Raw genomic sequence first — 13,664 nt, forward strand, 5'->3', positions numbered from 1 at the left:
TTTGTCAGTTTGTTTTGGAAGCTCTTTTCTTTTAAAAGATCTCTCAAAGCAAATATTTTCACGTTTCTGGATGACAGGAGCTAGCTTGGGGCTATCAGTTCTGCTATAATTCACGAAGCAAAGATTTGCATGAACGGCAAGCGTAGTTGACTTGAATCTGGCGATATTGCTGAACCATGTAATTTACCAGCAAATTACATTTGCATTGAACATCAAGGCAGGTTGGAGGAAGTATTATTATTGTCTCTTTATTGTCTTGCTATACGCTAAAGAGGGTTAGAAAACATAGAGCCAGAGTAATAAAAGACTTTGCTTTATGTTATTGGCTTTGTGGGTTAGAAGCTTTCCAGAGTTTGGTTAGTTCTATGGGCTTCTTTTTTGTACCAGCCCCTGGAACTGAAAAAATGCTATACTGGAGGAATGTTGGTTTAGCTGTTTTGAATTGAAAATAGGCTTAGAAAAGAATCTATGAAATTTTAAATCATTTCTGTGTTAAAACTCAGTTTAAAACTCAGAAAAACTAAGGTACGTTTGGAAAGTTCTTCAAAAATACTCACAACTGGCAACCCATTTTTGAAATTAAACTGATGAATTGTGGCTTTTCCCTGAATTGATGAACAGTTGAATTGCGGTGATGAATTCTGTTTCAGTGGCATCTTTTGGAAGAATAATTGATTTAATTGGTATCAGAATACTTGGTAAACTGCTTACCTCAGGAAAATAAAAGTAGTTTAAAGAAACTGCAGTTGTTGTAATATTAGTGATTGACACTAAAGCACTTGCTTCATTCTCTGTCAGGTAAAAGCAAAGACTGAATTGCTTCTATCAGCAGAAGCAGCTAAAGCTGCTCAAAGAGCAGATCTCCAGAATCACTTGGACACTGCCCAGAATGCATTACAAGATAAACAGCAGGTGAGAGAAACAACAAGGTCATGTAAAATGCCTTCATGATTAACAATGATAATCTGATATGCTTAAAACCAGATCACTTGGGAAATCTTGTATATAATAATATAACTCTGTGATGACCTCTATGGTTGAAATTGTTAAAACAATATTGTTAAGCTATTTTTTTTAATGAAATATGAAGGGAGATGCATACATGACTTACTACAATTGTGAATGAACTGTAGTGGAAGAAAATGGGTCAGATTTGACTCGATTCACACAACCTTTTAGGATTGTCTGAAGCCACTGTGGGAATGTCAATCAGCTAATGAATGTGTGGGTGGGTGTAAAATTCAGAAATTAATACTTCTTTTTTATTTGTTTGTTGTATTTATATATCTATCCCATAATGGAGTTCTCTGGGTGGCTCATGAAGTAAATTAAGCACTTCTTTGGGTCCTAGCCCATATTTTTCAGCTGGGAAGCAATTTTCCTTGATGCATATTGGCTAATGAAACAATTTATGGCCTCTTAAACTTGAAGAAGAGGTATTTTTTAATATGCATTTTTGTGTTTTTATATTGTAAACTGCTCTGTGATTTTCAGATGAAGGTCAGTATGGAAATTTTAATAATAATAATTAATACTTTAAAAATGAATTAGTTAAGGGCTTTCAGCTGCAAAGTAATATTTTTTGCTGTTAAACATGTGTGACAGTTATGGGGATTCTCTAAAAATTACCCTTTTCAATGTTTATTAAAAGGAGCTAAATAAGGTCAGTACACAGTTGGATCAGGTTACTGCTAAGCTGCATGACAAACAAGAATTCTGTACTCAGCTGGAAACCAATCTTAAAGAGTACAAAGAAAAGCATCTTCATTTAGAGCAGAAAAATGAAGAACTGGAAGGTCAGCATAAGGTTAGCATCTAGGAACCTTTTTATTATTTTTATTTGTTCATATGCTGCATATATGATACGCGCATTATCAAGATTGGCAAAGTGAGGATGGTATGAGTGGAGAATTGCTTTGAAGGTAGGAACAACTTTTTATTCACCTGATTCAATGGCCACCAAATGTAGAACAAAGAAAAAGAAAAGGAAGGAGAAAAAGAAAAGAAAAGGTCTCCAAATTGTAAGGGATGTAGGGGGAAAATGAAGGTTTCCTAAAAATGCTATGGCACAAAAGCCAGTGAGTAGCACTGCTTCAGTAATGTACTTGCCTTTACAACAGTAAAGGACTAGAGTTTGGAGGTTATTTGACGTTTGACTGCCTCTTTGAAAGCAAAGTTTTAAAAACAGCACTTTTAATAACAATTTCCAGTTCACATTTAATCACAAAATTTGTGTAAGCTTCCCTGAAATATGTGTGGGACAACATCTGTCAAAATAAAAACACGATTTCTTTTCAGAACAAATGGACAGAAGGGGGAGGGGGAATATTTTTCAGAAGTAGCATTTTGGGTGTAACTTCATTATTATTATTCATTGAGTGCCACAGCTGGACTGTCAGTGTGGGTGAGGCATATTTGATTCCTAAACATCACATAGCAGAGATGATATCCTGTTCTGCAGTGTGTTTTAGTGGGTGAGACTGATCAAAGTTGATCAAAGTCAAGTTCAGGTTTAAGCAGGATATGTTGCTTAAGGATAAATATTTGGATTGTATGTAAGGATCTTACCCAAGTAATCTCGAAAGTGGCCATTTCTTTGAATATTTGTGGTCTTCTCCTTCTTAAATGTGGGGAAAGGTTTTGAATTTGTTTCTATCTGTTACTGGGGGAATTAAAGAAAAGAGACCACGCCGTTAAAATATCATGTGTATATGCTATACAAGATAACAAGTCTTGCCCTCTGCTTACTTAGAAGAATGGGAATTTATTTTATTTATTTTTTAAAAAACTTCTTAAAATTGTGGCAGTTTATTTTGTGAAAAATGTTAACCTTCTGAAATCTTCCATTTCAGAAACTTGAATCTGACATTCTTGAAGTCATGGGAAGTAAGGAAAAGGCACTTCAGGAGCTACAGGAGCAAAGGCAACAATGCACAGACTTAAGTCTGAAGGCTGCAGAACTGACCAAACAACTAGACAGAGAAAGAGAAATGTATGCTAAATATCTTAAAACATACTACGTTCCAACTTTGGATTGAAGTGTTATGGGTACCCCAAGCATTTTTGTTGCAGAATGCTTCTTCTTTTCCCTCACCCCCGCCTTGGGATTATAGCAGGGTTGGAGATTTAAGTGCAGAAAGCTAGAAACGGCACATATTTCTGCTCCCTTAACTCACATGCCCTGCATTTTACCAGGAAACATTTCTCCCTCCTGCTGCTGCCAGCTGCCAGCACACCTAACTGTATGCTTTGCTCATCTGATCAAGATGCATTATGGTGTCTCTGATTATGCCACAGTTACTTAGACACATCACAGTAACACATGTCCTTCCAGTGATGGTCAGTGGTGGTCCAGTGAACCGTACCACTGGCCTACCGAGTTCCGTTTTGCCTATTCTGATTGGCAGAGACTCTCCAAGGCCTCAGACATGTATTTGTCAGTGCTTCTACCAAAAATCATTTTATAAGATGCCATGAATTGATCCTAGGCATTTATATGTGCAAAACACATGCTCTGCTCCTGAGCTGTGCTCTCCACAAGTGCAGTGCAGGGATTTGTTATTGGTTTGTCCTCATCAGATAATTCAGATCTATTGATATGTCAATGATAAACTGCTTTCACTATTTGTACCAAGTTTTATGAATAAATTGTTTTGAATAAGCAACAAGAATACAAATAAGATTAGTTGAAATTCACACAACTGACCAAGCAGACCTGCATTTTATTACTTATCTATTTATGAATTTCCTTTTACATGTTTCTCAATATACCACAAAACAGCTAAAATAGTTTTAAAAGCAGTACAAAAAGCAACTTCACCTTAAAGACAATAAAAAATGGGCACATAAGGGAGATTTTTGTTAAAAAAGCCAATTGGAAAAGCTTATTGAAACAAAAATGTCTTGAATTGTTTCTGAAAAGTTCAGATAGTGAGCCTCGGTAATATCTCATCAGGACGGCTGTTCCACAAAATGGGGGCAGAGTTACGGAAGAGTTTGTGTATTTCTAAATGGAAAAGAGTTGAATCGAAATGGCTCTTCATTCTAGAATTTGCATTTCAACTCATAATATATAGTTTATTGGTGCTGCCAGCATATCATTTAGCTATCAGGAGATGAAAAGAAAGCTTAAAACATTACTTACTTAAGGGGATAAAACACTGTGACCCACTTGTTATATTTTATGTGTGAATGTTGGCTTATGCTGCAGTTTAGTATTGAACTATTTTTGAGTTTTATTTCCCCCTCCCCCTCTGTACAGAATATCTAGTACCAAATTAGATCTACAAAAGAAATGTGATAGCCTGGAAGAAGCGAACAAGCAGATATTGAAGCAAGAAGAAGAAAATGGAAGACTGAAATTGGATATTGAGAAATTACATCAAGATTCAGACAGACGTCACAAGGAACTGGATGGAAGGCTGCAAGCGGTGACAGAGGATTTGCAGAAGATGAAGTTGGAAAAAGATACTCTATTAAAGGAACTTGAAGTTATCAAAGACAAACTGTCAGAAAGCACTGAATCTTTGAAAGAAGCCAAAGATGAATTGGAAAAAGAGAAACAGAAAGGAAAGGCAGCAGTGGCAGAAATAGTGAGTCATGATTTTTTAAACAAATAGAGATTTCCTGTGCGACTGATTTGTGCATCTATGAATACTAGCTGTGCTTTGCTACTTGCTGTGAGATTTTAGGGCAGTATGCCAGGAATGGTGAAGCTGACAATGGGAAATTAATACTCTCAAGTATACTAAACTGAGCTTTTCACTAATTAAGTGTATTATCTTGGCCTGCACGTGTGTGGTTCTTTTGGGCACTGACTGAATTAGATGTCCATCTGCTGTGATTTATTTTTGAATGGCATTGGAAAGAATTGGGAGAGGTAATGAAACAGGTTTGTTTGATGTGGTTTGTGGAAGAAATGCAACTAAAAGTGCATGAAATATCTCTCTGTGTTTTTGGCAGTGGGGAGAACCCAGTTAATTAAGGAACACTGTCATAACTTTAAAAAGATGCCCATATGTTTTCCTGAACATGATATAGAATTCCTTATGTTGTATTATATATAAACAGACACTAAAGTAACAATTTTCACTCTCTTGTGGGCGTTTTGAGGCCTTTTAGAAAGGCAAGTGACCCTAGTACCCTGTTGGAGATGAGCGCAGGAAAATTGAGTAAGCACCTGTTGTTATGAATATGACAACTGAAATTGCTGGCTTTGAGGGGGAAAAGTAATATCTGCTGGAAGAAATTATAAACAATATGATGATATCAGCTGGTGTAGGGCAGTATGACCCATGCCTTAAAAAATAAAACCACATCTATTTTGAAAGATGATATTATCCACGTATTTCCTCTCTTACCTGATTTCTATGTAGGCCAACATTAGAGTACAATAGTAATATACATTTGATGAAATTTCTGTTTTTGAAAGCATATAGAAGCTTTTTCCTCAGAATTTCATTTTCTTTTTTTATGATGACAATATATTCTCTTAGTGTGATGCATTCTAAAACATTTAATATGTGTAAATTAAATATTTTTTCCTTATTTTATACCAGTTATACACAAAACTTTTATTTAATGCTGCAAAGATTTCTAATCTATGCAGAGGTGCTGTATTAGGAATTTTTTTACCCTAAAAATTGTATGATTCAGTGCTTAAAACCAAAACAATAAAAGAATCCTTGAAATTAGTTGAGTTCTTATTTTTAAAAAGGTTTCCCTTCCTCCCCCTGATTACCGTTGTTAAAGTTTGTTTCCAAAAACTTTATTTTCACTCATCAATTAAATGTAAAAGTATAAAAATGCTTACAGTGCAAGTCTGTACATTTCTCCTCACAAGTAAGTTCCATTGAGTTTAATGGGGCAAACACATGAGTAGATACAAGATGGCAGCCTTGGCTTCTAACATAACTGGTTTTGTTACTGACCTTTATGATGAACAGTGTTAAATGAAAAGGGTCCATTGTGAAAAGAGTTTATTAGTGCTGTAGATTATTACCTTTGTTTCTTTCACAACCAACCTTGTGGTTCTGATCTACACAGTATATCTATCTATCTATCTATCTATCTATCTATCATCTATCTATCATCTTCACTATTTATTTATTATTTATTATACTCAGTTTCTTTGAAACTGTCCATTGTTTTCCACTGAATGGGATTTTAAAAGCTGTTAGAATTCATTGCTGAACCTTCCCAATTTTTTTTTTCCAAAAAAAGAGAAAGGTCTATATTTTGGAAATTTTACGAGCTCACCAGTCATTCTTTTCACACAGGAGAAATCTTGTCAAGAAGCTAGACATCAACTCCAGCTTCAGTCGGAATCTATAGCTAAAGAGCAGAATGAACTGAAAAACTCGCTGGAAAAGCAAGAAGGGGTAATGCTGACTTTTTGACTGCAAGCATGTGAAATCAGCAATTGCTTTATCAAATAGTTTTTGCTAGAATCAAACCCGGAAAGAGAGAGACAGAGTGCTAACTTTCCACAAGACTATACCCAAAACAGATTTCACTTAATAAAACTGTGGACAATCGCTCCAAGATTAAATAACTGTTGTGTTCATGTTCATGTGTTAACTCAGAAAAGTATGAGCACGGACCTAGGAATCTTGCAATATTCTATTTCTACAACCCAATTCATAAAGTGGGTTTTTTAAAAATGCTCAGTTTAGCTCAGATGATGGATAACGACATAGCAGTGTCCTCTCCAAGGCATAATGTTAAAAGCAGCAGCATGAAAATAATACTACATCTGGTAAAGATAATACACAGTACTGTTCTGCTTTTCTTCTCTATGTAGATCTCCAAGCAGCTGGCAACAGAGCTTGATTCAGCGCGTGCGCAAGTCCTGCAGATTCAAAGTGTCCTGAAAGAAAAAGAAAAGAACGAGCAGCAGTTGCAGTTGAAGGTGAAAGAACTGAAGGAATCTTTTGACCAGAAGAAAAAGCAAAATGAAACACAGCAAGCTGAATTGAAATCAGCTCTCTTAGAAAAGGTAAGAGCCCACAGCATACAAAGAGGGTTTGCTACCATTTTGGATTGATCTGAACACTGCTGTCTTCTGAATACATTTAACAAAATTAAATAAACCATAGGCATTTATTTTATAGGGACAAGTATTGTAAAGTTCTCTGTAAACTGAACAGCGAAAATATTAGCAATAACGCAAGTAGAAAATGTTCATGCTTGTATGTTTCCATGTTACCCTTTATTATGTATAAAGAAAACTCTTCTTGTGTGTGTGTTAGGCAGAACTGGAGAATAAACTGCAGCAGCAGATAACATTGTCAGCACAAGAGCTTACGGCAGAGAGAGAAAAGATAGCAGAGCTACAGAAGACACATAAAAAGACCCAAGAGAACATGGAAAAACTTCAGTTGGATTTTTATGGCAAAGAATCTGAGCTTTTGGCTACACGACAAGATCTTCAGGTACATTACATCACTTTTAAGGCTATAGGGCATCTTTTCTCACTGTGTGCAGTGTAGTGTTCCTGTGCCTTTTAAATTGGCAATTAGAGGATACAAGTGGAATTTGCAGCAAAATACTGCAGTATGGAATGCTCCTGTTCTCTCTTCCAATTGCTCTTTTTGGGGGGGGGGAAATGTTAGTGTCTAAGGTGTATACGCTGCAAAACATTTGTAAGGAAACAAGAAAGACCTTGATAAAGTGCCTGTTATATGAAGTGCTAACTTTGAGGGTAAATAACCTATAAATACTGAGTTGTCTGAACTATGATAATGGCACCCTCTGCTGGAATATTTGGGAGAAATACTTCTGATTTGTGTTTTTTTTCCATTTTCCTTATAACTAAAGCTATAGCAGGATTTAAGACATTTTAAAATTAAACTAGCTTTATACTTAAGTCCTCTAGCCACCGTATATGTAATCCTGAACACAACTAATGGAAAGGATTACAACCAACAGCAGCAGAAGTATCATCCTCTAACAATATTACATATTTGAAGTTTTTTTTATTTTTGGTTTATGCTGGACATATATGGGTTTTGTTTTGCATTCATTGAGAGTTAGCCTGCTTTGATCATTAAAGCAGTAAATGCTCATTTCACTGCAGATGCAGTGCTGGCCGCATTTATTTATTAGAAAATTTTATACCTAATCTTCTAACTGAAGTTCTCAAAGCAGATTTCAATCTATTCAAATTATAACAAGAATGACTTACAATGTTGGAGTCCTTCACCTGATCTATGGCTTCTGTCAGTCATAGTTTATGGCTCCCGGCAGCAGATGCAAGAGGCATGGAGTTGGGGGCAAAAGTACTTCAGGCCATTTATGATACATTAATATTAGTTATGTGATCTAGGGTGCTATTAGAAGTTGGGGCAAAGGGAAGAAGACAACCTCAGGTTCTTCTCCCCCACCCCCGCTAATATTGTTTGGCATCCTCCATTCACTCCCCACCCCCACCCAAATGATTTCCTTTCTCCTCATCCTCACATCATTTTAGCTACTACTTCTTTCACTGTCTGGGAGAAGGTGTATAGGAAAACACATACCTGAAGTTTCCTCTGCCAAATTGATAGTTTATGGCACAACCTACTGTTCAGCTGTGCTTATCAGAACTATGGAACAAACACATCACAACATATCTGGCACTAGGGAGAAGGAATGGCCCAACTTCCGTGCAATGTCTAGAGATTTTGAAATGGCTCTAGGAAAGCAGCTACGACTGCAGCCGTTTGCGTGGTTTGTATGGCAGCTTGTGCAGAGACCCAAATCGAAAGTGAGGGCCTTCCAAGACTCAGATGACATGTGGTAGGGGAAGTGGGACGATGGCATCAGTGCAAAATAATCCTTTTATTTGCACTCTAAATTTTGTATCAGAATTTATTAATATTATTTCTTCATGTTTGTATTCGGAGCTGAATTGGAAAGGACTTTGTTACATATTGCTAACAGGTTTTTTTACTATTAAAATCAACTCCTGTTTCTTCACATTAATGCATAATCATATCTGCTACTGTGACTGGCTGACTGCAACTTTAGCTGTGTTTTTCAAAAATTCAGTCCACAGAGGAGAAGCTTGCTTTGGCCCAAGAAGAATTGGTTTCAAACAGAAATCAAATTAGTAATCACAATCAGTTGATCAAAGAACTTAAGACTGCAAGATCTACATTAGAGCAGGATGTGTCCAATAAAGAACAACAACTGAAAGAGCAGAATAAACTATTACAGGAAATACAGAAAGACAAGGTAATTTATTTTTTATTTAATGATGATATGCCATGTGGCTTTGGTTCTATATGCAATTGTTAAGTTTCACTGAAGCTTATTTATGAGGAAACATGCATGTTTTCACTGCTGGACTGATTTGTCATCATTTGGTTAGAAGGCGATGCTTTTCTGCCATGTCAAAATCGATACTGTTAGAATATGTATGTAGAGTAGAAATACACTAGAACAGGATTTTAAAGAGGCAGCTCTTTACCGCCAGAAAATGATCATTGCTTTCTAAATCAGTTAAAAGTGGTCTCTTAAAAATACCTGTCCATTTCCTCTGCTTCAAGGCTGGAAAAGAAACGGATCTGGCTAACGAAAGATCTAAAACAACTGAGCTTCAGAACATAAGCACCAAACTGGAAAAAGAAAATTCCAAACTAAGAGAAGAAGCCAGAACCTGCAAACAGGAATTGGAAAAAGTATGTTGAGATGCTACTCCATTTATGCTGGGCCACTTCTTTTGTTCAGCGTATTACCATTTCACTCAAAAGTTCCCTGCCTGCTTACTCTGGTGAACTTTCTCACCTTTCTTGCCAACTGCATTTACCCTTCCGTATCTGTAGACCTTGTGTTTTGTGTTGGTTTTTAATTAATGTGAGTATTTGGCTATGCTGCTTTTTACTTCACCTCCCGAGTTTAATCCTTCCTACAGGTGCCTTTTTTTCAGGTCCGAATTATAGATTAAACTGGCAACATTTACACCTTGGAGAAAAAAGCAGCTATATCTTCTTTGGGATCAAATAGAAATGGGTTGAGGTGGTGGGTGGGGAAAATGGATTTCCAGCATAAAATTATGGTGGGAAGCATGTCCTTGCTCAGGGCCCCTGGCTGCTTTTTCTTCAAATAAAAACAGCCAGTTTAAGCATGTTGTTTTGAAAGCGTTTGCAACATAAGATGTATTCCTCCCCCACCCCAGTCAATTGCTGACTGTGTCCATTTATGTTTGTATGCTCTCTGCTGCTGCATATGTTGCACTCTGGTCAGTGACCGAATAAATCGATTCATTCATTCATTCAGCTTCTCCTGCCTGCCTGCCAGCAGAACTTCTCCTAACCCCCCCCCCCGACCCCTTGAGATGTGAAATTGAGCTCCCCCAAAATATTGTAAGCAGTTCGGCAAATGGTTAGGAATGAGGCAAAAAGACACATTCATCTGGTTTTTAAACTTAACCTGTTAAGATATAGAAAATAACTCACTTTGTCTTGTTCTGTTCTGAGAATTATACTATTTCATGGGAAATAGTATGATTTCAGATTAGCTCTCACCCAAGTATTATTTTTGTCATTGTAAATACTGTATGTTTTTAACAGGAGATAACAAATTTAAAAGATGCCAAACAACTATTGATCAAACAGAAACTGGAATTACAGGGGAAAGTTGATAACATTAATTCAACTCTTGAGCAGGAGAAAAAGAACCAAGAAGTTATCAAAGATCAGTTGAAAAAGAGAGAAGAAGAAATGAAGAAGAAATGTGCTGAGATTGAGGCAAAACTGGTTGGTATATCTATTACGAGAGTAGTTAATATGTATCCATGCTTAAATATGTTTAAGCATCTGTTCAGCAGTTTCAACTTTTGTAGCTGGAGTCATTCAGGGTGCTGCCCTCCCAGGTCAGGTGGAAAAGTCCAGCAAGGCAGAGGACTCACAGCCAAGATGGTCTCTTATCTATTATCAGAGTCTTTTAATCCAAGATATTTAACCTGCTCAATTTAACTTACTATGTATCAGGGAGAATTCCATATTAAGTAAGACAAAACACAGAGGCTTCTATCCTAATTTCCCATGAGCAGAACGCCACTCATGAGATACCGTTACTGGTGGAATGAAGAGAAAGTTATTTTCACTGATTTCTCCTTTCTCACTGGCTTCCCCTGTTTATTTCAAAAATCTGCTCTGGTGGTTGGAGTGACAGTGTTATGGAAGGCTGAGAAGGAAATTACTTACTCCCATATTCTGCTGTTGGATTGGAGTCACTTTTATGAAGGGAAGCAATTTGGGATCCTAGCCAGGATTTCATTATTTTTTCCATAGCAAGAAGAGTTAGATATGCAGAATGGGGTGCTTCCCTCTTTGGCTACAATCCCAGGGGTAAAATATCATCTGAACAGACCTGTTGTTGTTGTTGTTATAAGAAAAATACTTACATTTTAAAAATGTTTTTATTGACTTAGCAAGCTGAGAAAAAGGAAAAAGATGAGCAATATAAAAGTCATGAGGAGGCTGAGGGTAAACTCAACATGCAGATCACAGCTTTAAATGAAAATCTGGGTACGGTGAAGAAAGAGTGGCAAAGCAGCCAAAGAAGAGTTAGTGAATTAGAAAAACAAACAGATGATTTACGTGGAGAGATTGCAGTACTGGAAGCCACAGTGCAAAATAACCAAGATGAGAGGAGAGTGCTTCTGGAAAGGTAAGTCAGTGAGTTAGAGGCAGAATAATATGTTTTTGTGTATGTATGTGGTGACTTCTGTTTTTATAATAGAATGGGGAAAACTTCCAATTGTGTAATTTTGTGCTAAAAACAAATTATAATGGAAATAAATAAGCTTATGCAGTCAGAATAAATCACCCAAATTGACAGAGAAGCTAAAATTCAAAATTCTAACACTGACCCTCCTTTTATGTAAAATTTTGACTGCCCTGTGCATGTATTGCATATGGTGACTTACTCCTGGAACATAACTAGCCACTTGACACAGGAAGCCAACTCAGTTCTTGTTCACTGTAGACTTCTTAATGGTCTTATTTGTTTCTACAATAAGGGAAGGCTACCTTACTAGTATGGTTGAAACCACGTTGGAATAGGGATTCACACAGTTTGAAATGTAGCTTCAACTCAGAAAGTGTTGGAATGGAATAGTTCTCTCACTAATATAAAGGAAACCAAAAGGATCAATTTCCTGCCCACCCTTGGTTCTTGACAATAGTCTGAGGGCAGGTTAGCAGTATGAATTCGCATGTGAATGATGGTTTTATTTTTCCTCAGTTTACGGCATTGTAATAGCATTATGATTTCTTCTTTAGGTGCCTTAAAAGTGAAGGAGAAATTGAAAAACTTCAGAGCAAATTGATGGATGCACGAAGAAAACTGGATGACACTACTGCAGCCATGCAAGAGCTAGGCAGAGAGAACCAGTCACTGCAGGTATTTCATTTTGGTGCCTAAAGACAGACTCTGCACTACCTTTAAATTTATTAAAGTAAACAGTGCTCTTTGCCAAGTTGTTCAGGGGAGTCAAGTAGATGGGTAGAGGAGAGGAACCAAATGTGGTAAGAATGATGTGGTTATGTGTAAAATTATATGCAACAATTCTGGGTTGTGTGGGTGTGTATAACACTTGCTGTTGAATTTCCATGAAGTAGCTTTGACGTGATTTGGGTTTTTGATTTAATGTTCATAAAAATCTCTACTCTTACATTTTATAGATAAAACATTCACAAGCCCTGAATCGGAAATGGGCTGAAGATAATGAGGTTCAGAATTGCATGGCCTGTGGGAAAGGTTTTTCTGTAACAGTAAGAAAGGTATGTATGTCTGGGAATATCTTCTGTAGAAGTGTGTGTGTGTGTTGAGAATTATTTTTGTGAAAGCAGTGAAGCAGCGGCTGTATTTCCAAAAAAATAAATGGTTTAGCGTACTGTGAATGAGTTGGAACAAACCACAGGCTCACATACCCATCTCCATTTTCCATGCATCCAGGAAGAGAAGTTGAGAAGTTGCTGCTTTCTTTTAACTACAGTATTTGTATTGTTTGGTTCAACAAAGTGATTTAATATTAACTGGTTAATTTCAAAGAAACAAACACCAGTCTCTGGCATTTGAAGCTGATTTATTGAAGTTGGCTGTGGATCACGTTAATCATTCTGAAAACACAGGAAACTACAGTTAACAAAAAAGTGGAAGCAAAATTTTGAAACTGCCCCCTGTGGAGGAGAGGGGAAGGTGGGAGCACATTGGGTTCAAGGATCACTGTGATATATTGTGTTTTTCCATCTATAAGATGCCCCCATGTATAAGATGCCCCCTATTTTTGGGAATTAAGATTTAAGAAAATGGGGGGAGACACTGTGTATAAGATGCCTCCTAATTTTTGACATTATTTTTAAGGGGGGGAAACCTAGTCTTATACACGAAAAAATATGGTACCATGGTTTAGCATGATGTGACACCACAGCCAATGTGTGTTAAGGAAGCGTTTTTAAAAGGTGATTGTTTAAAATGAACTTTCTGGTAATGTCTGTCAGATTTATATAAGGGAAATATTTGTATAAGCCTCATGCTTTCTTTTGTAAGCAGTGCAGTGAGAGACTTGTCAGTACAAGCCGTGTTCAGGCCTTGTATATTTTTGTACAACTTGATGCAGTCTGCTCAGCCTGGCAATGGGCATCTTCCCCCCTTGTCATTTGAACGGATACTTG

The 13,664-nt window shown here is 36.9% G+C and overlaps 1 protein-coding gene and 1 long non-coding RNA gene across 5 annotated transcripts in view; one reads left to right on the plus strand and one right to left on the minus strand.

The window, feature by feature from the left end:
- EEA1 (early endosome antigen 1) overlaps positions 1-13,664 on the plus strand; it is a 44,669-nt gene that overhangs the window by 26,383 nt on the left and 4,622 nt on the right. For all 4 annotated transcript variants that reach the window (XM_081878188.1, XM_081878190.1, XM_081878187.1 and 1 more), the window contains 13 exons: positions 799-912; positions 1,652-1,807; positions 2,853-2,992; positions 4,262-4,592; positions 6,279-6,380; positions 6,803-6,997; positions 7,251-7,433; positions 9,031-9,216; positions 9,531-9,662; positions 10,554-10,739; positions 11,417-11,655; positions 12,270-12,390; positions 12,672-12,770. In XM_081878188.1, the coding sequence (XP_081734314.1) occupies positions 799-912; positions 1,652-1,807; positions 2,853-2,992; positions 4,262-4,592; positions 6,279-6,380; positions 6,803-6,997; positions 7,251-7,433; positions 9,031-9,216; positions 9,531-9,662; positions 10,554-10,739; positions 11,417-11,655; positions 12,270-12,390; positions 12,672-12,770 (2,184 nt within the window). The remainder of the gene's footprint in view (positions 1-798; positions 913-1,651; positions 1,808-2,852; positions 2,993-4,261; positions 4,593-6,278; positions 6,381-6,802; positions 6,998-7,250; positions 7,434-9,030; positions 9,217-9,530; positions 9,663-10,553; positions 10,740-11,416; positions 11,656-12,269; positions 12,391-12,671; positions 12,771-13,664) is intronic.
- Positions 564-4,255, minus strand: LOC309351023. The gene is made up of 3 exons (XR_014160659.1): positions 3,177-4,255; positions 2,569-2,662; positions 564-656 (listed from the first exon to the last, which is right to left on the minus strand). It is a non-coding gene; the product is annotated as an uncharacterized lncRNA (long non-coding RNA).

Source organism: Podarcis erhardii (assembly GCF_964252035.2).
Source record: "Podarcis erhardii genome assembly, chromosome: 10".
Taxonomy (NCBI): domain Eukaryota; kingdom Metazoa; phylum Chordata; class Lepidosauria; order Squamata; family Lacertidae; genus Podarcis; species Podarcis erhardii.